The sequence below is a fragment of the Miscanthus floridulus genome, chromosome 18, assembly GCF_019320115.1.
Source record: "Miscanthus floridulus cultivar M001 chromosome 18, ASM1932011v1, whole genome shotgun sequence".
Taxonomy (NCBI): Eukaryota; Viridiplantae; Streptophyta; class Magnoliopsida; order Poales; family Poaceae; genus Miscanthus; species Miscanthus floridulus.
In genome coordinates, this window is record NC_089597.1 from 131,593,672 (window position 1) to 131,601,589 (window position 7,918).

At 46.7% G+C, this 7,918-nt stretch overlaps 1 protein-coding gene across 2 annotated transcripts; it reads right to left on the reverse strand.

The window, feature by feature from the left end:
• Positions 1 to 754: 754 nt before the first annotated feature.
• LOC136520531 (uncharacterized) lies at positions 755 to 5,814 on the reverse strand. Of its 2 annotated transcripts, none has more exons than XM_066514083.1 (4): positions 2,758 to 5,814; positions 2,499 to 2,673; positions 2,151 to 2,212; positions 755 to 1,088 (listed from the first exon to the last, which is right to left on the reverse strand). In XM_066514083.1, exons 1-2 carry the CDS (start codon positions 5,493 to 5,495, stop codon positions 2,613 to 2,615), a joined length of 2,799 nt encoding a protein of 932 aa, XP_066370180.1. In that variant the 5' UTR covers positions 5,496 to 5,814; the 3' UTR covers positions 755 to 1,088; positions 2,151 to 2,212; positions 2,499 to 2,612. The 2 variants fall into 2 exon arrangements, with proteins under 2 accessions (XP_066370180.1, XP_066370179.1); XM_066514082.1 differs by having other exon boundaries at positions 2,499 to 2,676.
• Positions 5,815 to 7,918: the final 2,104 nt, after the last annotated feature.

Genomic DNA, 7,918 nt, shown 5'->3' on the forward strand with positions numbered 1-7,918 from the left:
TTTTGAAAGCTCCGAGATATAAAGAAGATAAATGGTTATGGCCCATCTCGGATTCGTGTTTTTTTTTAGAATAGACAGGAGGAATAGCTTTTGAAGCGTGGCTTGATATGAAAGGTGAACTAAATTCGCCCAGGCTTCTAAAGAAAAGCGATTCCTTCTTTTTTTTTTGTAAGAAAGAGACAAGAAAGACAAGTGATTCTAAAGTCCCAGACTGCACCTCACTCCGGCTTTCAGTTCCTTCCATCGAGGCATTTTTTCTGGTACACGAAAGCGAGGGCACTTTCTTTTGTGTACTCATCACCGGCGTTGGAAATGGAACCAAACCCATCTGGGCCCCGTTCACAAAGACGTTACTCCTACCTTTGAATCCTCACGGCCGGCTAGGGTCTCCTGGCAGCAAAACACAGAGCCAAACGAGGCACATCTGGACAAGAGCTACGGTGGTCGGCAGTGGGCCAATAGAAATGCCGTGGAGACGATGAGATCACGCCAGAAACGCCGTTGCCGTATCACGCCACAAACGGCAACGGCAGATCCAGGATAAAAATCCACCTATCTCGACAAGGCAGGAAACCGCCTACTGCAGATGTGTACTGCATGCTTCAGTTACGGAGTAGGTCAGAATCGAATGAAGTGGATTGCTACTCCCGTGCAAGCAACAGCCTCTGCCTGACGAGCTGCACGTCAAGCATATTCTCTATGCACTTCACAGTTTCATTGAAAAGCTGGAGAGTAAGAGCAGGCGCAGCACAAAACGGCCGAATCATTTCTAGTGAAAAAAACGATCTATTCAGCTACTGAGACATACTGACATCGCAACTACATCTCGGGGGTCAGAAGTATCACTAAACGAACTTGTTAATGAGGAGCCCTAGAAAAAAAACTTGAACAATAGGAATCTAAAAGAAATTACTACTGCACAACATACAGAACAATGACCAGTCGACTAACTAACTTCAGCAACCGGTCTGGTGCAGTCTTCCCATAGTCTTCTGGTGTAGGGTCTGAATGCACAAACTGCAAGGGTCCCAGGGCTCATAAGGATTTCCCAAGCTCAGAGGATGGCAGGTCCTAGACATTCATAACATCTGAGGAAACAAGGGAAAACAAAGGGAAGGAAATAAGTTAGATGGCGATGATGACAAAAGCAAAACTGCAGAAAATGCAGCTATTACATAGCAAAGTAAACTGCAATATTCTCTGATATCCAATAAGAAAAAAGAGCTTTTTGTTCAAAAATTAGGGAACAGAAAGATTGAATAGTATACTTGTTATTGTCCCACAGCACCACATGCACGCAGTAAGGCAACCTGAACCATGACTAGCGAACCATATATAGATAAACTAATGGGAGAAATCAATAGACTTTGAAGCATTCGGTTGCTTCATTTCAGAAAACAGATTTCAATTTATCCAAAGTGGAATATGCCTGTTCATCAGTAATAAACAGCAATTTTCATCATTTAGATATATACAACCCAGGGTTCACTGCATAGTCAAATACTATATGTGGTTGCGTGCAGAGTTCAAGCATCTAAAAACAGCATAAATCCATTATTTTATGTTTCCAACTAAACATCGTCTTCAGTTAAAGAACAAATTCCATGCCTCTGCTATTTACAAGTGCCAAGCACATAAATGTTAACATAGCAAAAAAAAAAAAAAAAAAAAAAAAAAAAAAAAAAAAAAAAAAAATCAAGCATACCAGCATCTAAAAAACATAACACATTGATGAGCCCAATAAATTTCAATTTATTCACTGTGGCTCCAAAAGATGGTAATGAATCTCAGTGGATTCAGTAGAGTACACATATTACAATGTGCATTGAAATGCTACATGTAAGATTTTTAATGCAGAAGTGCGGGTCTGGCCTAAAAAGCTCATCACAACTAGCATGGGGGTTTGTGGCTAGTACATTACAATTCTGATGAGTACATTCCCATCCAACATTACTTGTTTGGAAAATAAATAGAGATGTACAATGTTGTCTCAAACATTATATACTTGCTGGTGTGGTACGACCACACCACAATAAAGTAGGGATGGTGATACCTTTTTCATCCTCTAGACTAAATAGATGTGAATATGTAAGTATGGCAAGAAGAGTGCATGCTGAGAAAGGAAAACACAAAGAAGTGGGAGTACGCACCTAATGGCATATTATTGAATCCAATATACAGCACATCATCATCACTGGGAAATGGGAATCACCTGAAGAAATGGATCACATAGATTAATGCAATGTTACCGACTGCAGTCAAGAAGAACAGCGACAGTTGCAAGTAATAACAAACAACAATAGACATGAGCATGAATTTTGCCTTGAACATATGAAGAGTTCAAGATCAGAATCGAACTCCTAGCATTAGACAGTAAGTGATCTACTAACAATTTACTTGCCAATCATAATGCTTTGCTTGATGCTCTTATAAAAGAAAATGATTTGCTCAATGCAAGAAGAATAAGAACAGGTATCTAAATAAAATAGCATTCTTACCTGTGCATTCACAGCATCCTTTCCAGTACACCAATTTCGAAAATCTGGTATGACAGTTGTAGAAGAAGCTGCTTGTGTGTTAGCCTGAAGATTGTCAGGAAAACTTGAGGTTTGCTAGTCTTGAGAACACATATGTTCTTGTAGAACATTATCCGCGTATTTATGCGAGGTATCACTTCTGTACAGCAAACATGTCCAGGTGTCACGGATTTTCCTCCCGCTCAAGACTACCATAGAAAGAATCTAAAAAAAAGCTTACATGGATTCTAGATATTCTCCTGCATTTCTGCTGGCAGACTGCTGTGCATAATCATCTTCCAGATCAATTACAGGGATTGTTCGCCCATTGCCCATATTGTGAACTCTAGCTTGTCCATCTGCAGCCTCATCTAAAATAATTTGCCCATCCTTCAAATGGTGTATATCTCCTGCATGTTGGTCTGCATCATTATTCAGAAGTATTTGCTTGCTGCTCAGATAGTAGTTATCCAAATCATGAGCACCCAAAGGAAAAGCCATGGGATTTGGCTCCATTTGGTGATGATCATCCGCACCATGACCTAGCAGCATCTGTTCATCGTTCACATGGTGACTATCCAGAACTTGAACATTATTGACCTGATCTATAAGCATCTGCTCGTTCTCCATCTGTTGCTCATCCACATTTTGCTTTAGAAGCATTTTCTCATTGTTCATATGGCAATTATCTGAAGTACGCACAACTATACTATGATTTAGAAGTATTTCCGCATTGTTCACCAGGTGATTATCATGTGCATGCTCACCAGCCTCATTGTTCACATCATACTTCGTCAAATCATGCCCATCCTCCAGTAGGTGATTATCCTCTGCATTCTCGTCTTGAACTTGATTTTCTGAAGTATCATCCTGTGCATGTTCATCGGCCTCATTGTTCAGATCATAGTTATTCAAATCAGACTCATCCTCCAACATTTGATTGGCCCCTGCATGATCATCTTGACCTTGAATTTCTGAAGTATCATCGTTTGCTTGTTGGTTCACCAGACCAACTAAATCAGGCACAGAATCACAAAGATCATCTGCTGGATGACCGCAAGAAATCTCGGAAACCTCACAGCCCACTGGAGTTTCAATGACATTGAGATCGAAAATTTTGTACCAAGCTGGCAGCTCTTGCTCATCCCTACTGAGATCACCGACAACAGTTTCAACTTCAGTTTGTGTAATCTCTGTTTCATATCTTAATTCAGAGTAACCATCGGTCACCATCAACTGTGGCGCTTGGTCATCTCTAAGACCACCAACACCAGTTTCGACCTCACCTTGTGGAGCCTCCGTGTCATACCTTACTTCAGAGCAATTATTATTCTCTGCCAATAGTTGCTCTTGTTCATCTCTATCAAGATTACCAACACCAGTTCCAAATTCACTCTGTGGAGCCTCTATCTCATACTTTACTTCAGAGCAACCATTATCCTCCGTCAATGGTTGCTCTTGTTCATCTCTATAAAGATCACTAACAGCAGTTTCAGCTCCATTTTGTGGAGTCTCCATCTCATACTTTACTTCAGAGCAACCATTATCCTCTGTCAATGGTTGCTCTTGTTCATCTCTATAAAGAACACCAACAGCAGTTTCAGCTCCATTTTGTGGAGCCTCCATTTCATACCTTGTTTCAGAGCAAACATTGTTCTCTGCCAATGGCTCTACCATACATGCATCCATGTGTGCAATGCCAGTTTCCATTCCCTCCTCAGTATTGCTGATCTGGGACTGTCTATGGACAGGTTCCTCAATAGATTCAGATATATGAACATGCACATCAGACGGTTGGCTCTGGGTGTCATCCATTTCATCACCATCTTCATCATTCAAGTCAGAGGCTGCAAACTCACCATCCTCGTCTTCAGAAATCTCTTCTGCAAACTCACCGTCCTCACCTTCAGACATGTCTTGAGCATGATCCAGTCCAGCAGTCTCTGAGTCCACCTGCTTATCTTCAATAGCCACAGCTTCAACAGCACTGTCATTCATCTCCATAACCACCACTGAACTAGGAACCTTCAGCTGCCTTGGTATTTCATCGACACCCGCATTGTGCACGCCTCCATCACCACCAGCAGCAGGAACAACGCCGGAGTCTGGCACCTTGGTGCGATCCAAATCACGAGTGCCGGATCGCAAATCTGGATCTCTCCTGCTGCAACTGTAGTAGCTCCTGGTCCTGCTTCTACTTCTGCTCCTGCTCCTGCTTCTGCTCCTACTTCTCCTCCTTCGATCTACTCTGCCATCAGCCGAAGCCCGGCGATCGTTATAGGAATAGGACCTTGACATTGGTGGTCTCTTCGGCTCATTGTAGTCACGTGTCCGGCGGCCACCCCGGTCAGCATCACCGCCACCGCCATCGTTGTATTTGCGCCTCCCGTCAAAGCTGTGGCTCCTCATGTCCCACCCCGACCTCTTGGATTCCCTGTCGTCGTCCCACTTTGAGACACGGCCCAGGTCCCCGGCTCCACTTCCACTCCGCCGCCACCTCGGGCCGTCGTTCTCTTCTCTCTTCCTCCCGTAGCTGGAGGGAGCCGGAGCCGGAGCCAGAGGGGGAGCGGGAGCGGGAACCGGAGCAGGAACGGGAGCGGGGGGCTCGGGGCGGTAACCGGGATTGTGATTTGGGTCCTCCCTCGCCAGGAGAACGTGCTCGGGGAGGAGGCCTTTGGCGACCAAGTAGTGAGCGGCCAGGCGGCCGGCCTCGAGCAGGATGTCGCCGCGCGAACGCCTCTCGGCGGCGGCGGCGGCGGCGGCGGCCGCGAAGCCGTTGGGGAGGGGATTCGGATTCTCCTCATATCGCCGCGGCGGCGGCAGCTCGGAGCTGCGCCTCTTCGGCTGGGGAGGGAGCGGGTCACGCGGGCGGCGCTGGTGGCGCGGTGACGGCGGGGCCGGGGATCGGCGACGGTAGCGTCCTCCCGACGGCAGCGGCGGCGGCGGGTCACGGCCCCGAATGCGGGACCTCGGCTGCATGGATTCTCTCCGGCCCCTGGCCCGGAGGAGCTGCGCGTTCGGTGTGTCTGGTTAAATCCGGCGGGGCACTGCCTCTCCCTTTTTCCGGGCGGTGCGATCGAGCAGCCAAGCCCCGCGTCCGTTCAGTGGCGTGCGTTCGGAGCCCGGCGAGTCGCAGATCCGGAGTCGGCGCGTCCTTTCGTGGTCCCCGCCAGCGGCGGCGGCGGCGGCGCGCTTGAGTTCCGGAGGCGGCGACGAGATTTGGTGCTGCGGCTGTGTGCGAGGGTTTGGTTGCGAGTGGAGAAGGGGCCGACGACACAGCTAACCCAAGAGGAAGAGGACAGAGGAGGGGGAGTGTGCCTCTTGCCTCCGGTTTTTACTGCTGGATCCAGTGCCACCAGCCCACCCTCCCATTTTTACTGTGGGTGTATGTAGGCTTTAGGGTCACATGATATTACCGCTAGTGTTAGAGGAACAGACTGTGAAAACAAAAAACCATATACATACATACATACATACATATATATATATATATATACATATATATATATATATATATATATAATTTAAAGTTTAACATACATATCTTATGCTTTTTACATAATTTTCTTTCTATGTCATTATTGGTGTATGAAGAACCATCTATAAAGTTAATGTTGGTGTATCAAGAATCACCTGATATACTATCGCTATTGTGTCCGTGCGGAACCACCTGATACTGCCGCTATTCAGCCTGTTCGCTTGCTCGTATCGAGCTTATAAGCCATGGCTTATCAGCCAACGAACAATATTTTTCTCTCACACCGAACCAGCCAATAGTACTTTCAGCTATGGCTTATAAGCCAAACCAGCCCAAACGAACAGGACGATTATATCAGTAGTATAACAGCGAACATAAAAACAAAAAAACCATATATAAAATTATAGATTTAACAGACATACCTTATACTTTCTTTGTATATTTTTTCTTTCTATGAATCTAAGAGTTCCTGAGTATGTTGTGTAAGGAAAATGGACCCTTAGCCTATTTACTTTGGATTTTGGTGTTTGATGACCAACACAACCAAATTGGACTAATGAATTTGCAAGTGTTTGTTTTGTAGTCCAACAGGGTGCAAGACGTGACTTGGACGAAGGCGACGTGATAATCCGATGATCAACACCTTAAGCAAGACCTTAGGAGCACAAGAAAAGACCCAAGAGATCAAGCAAAGTCCAAGCATGAAGATAGGAACCAAGCCGTACGCAAGATCACGAAGAAACGAGCTCGCAGATACGACCGGACGCAAGGACCGGACGCTGGAAGCGCGACCGGACGCTGGACCGGTGGCTCGGCAGACAGGCGACCAGACGCGAGGACCGGACGCTGGCGGCAACCGACCGGACGCAGGAACGCAGCGTCCGATTGAGTACAGAAATGTTTCAGAGCGGCATATCTGTGACCGGACGCGTCCGGTGGCAGGCGACCGGACGCTAGCCAGCGTCCGATCAGTGTTTTACCGGCTCAACGGTCGGGACGACCGGACGCGTCCGGTCAGGATGATTCAGCGTCTGGTCAGTAGCAGTTTCGCGGGAATTTAACCCCAACGGCTACTTTCTCAGTGGGGCTTATAAATAGACCCCCCAACCGGCCATTTGAGGTGTGTGGAGCTGAGAAAACATACCAAGGGTGTTGATACACCATTTTAGTGATCTCCATATGCATAGTGCTTAGTGTTTTATTAGGTGATTAGCATAAGTGATTTGCGAAGTGCTTAGGTTGATTAGACCACCGCTTATGCGCTTGCTCTAGGTTTATGCCTAGTGTTTAGTGAGGTTTGCATACCTCTTGCCACCCCGTGCTTGCGAGCACAAGTGTTATACATCGGAGGGGCTTGAAGTCTTGCGAGATCACACCAACCGCGTTTGTGGTGTGGCCGCCACTATGTACCAGAGGGAACAAGGCCCGCGGCGTTTTGGCCGGAAGCTTGATAGTGAAGACGGCGGGGAGCATTCGGGAGAGGCTTGCCGGAAGGCACGTCGGAGACCCACTTGCGCGTGGGGAAGGCCCGAGGCTATCCACGGAGTTACCCGACCGGGAGCTTGGCCCTTGCGAGGGATTCCTTGCGAGGGGCTCCAATGAGGACTAGGGGGAAGCTTGCGCGCTTCTCGATACCTCGGTAAAAATACCGGAGTCATCGATGGGAGTTTGCATATCTCTACCTTGCTTTTTAGCTTCCGCATTTACATTGATTACTTTACTACGTTTGCGGTAGAGATAGCAACACTCTAGTAAAACCATAGTTGCACATCTAGATAGCTTATCTATTGCATAGGTTTTGTTAGGGTTATAAAAAGAGGCCATAGTTTAGAGTTAGAATTTTAAGTTGCCTAATTCACCCCCCCCCCTCTTAGGCATCACGGTCCCTTCAATTGGTATCAGAGCCAGTTGGCTCATATTTGGA

Bases quoted from the DNA above. Each gene is read 5' to 3' on its own strand.
- LOC136520531 (XM_066514082.1), bottom strand. From the start codon at position 5,495: ATGCAGCCGAGGTCCCGCATTCGGGGCCGTGACCCGCCGCCGCCGCTG. The intron at 2,677-2,757 runs GTAAGCTTTTTT...TTTGCTGTACAG, and splicing joins GGAGAATATCTAGAATCCAT to AAGTGATACCTCGCATAAAT.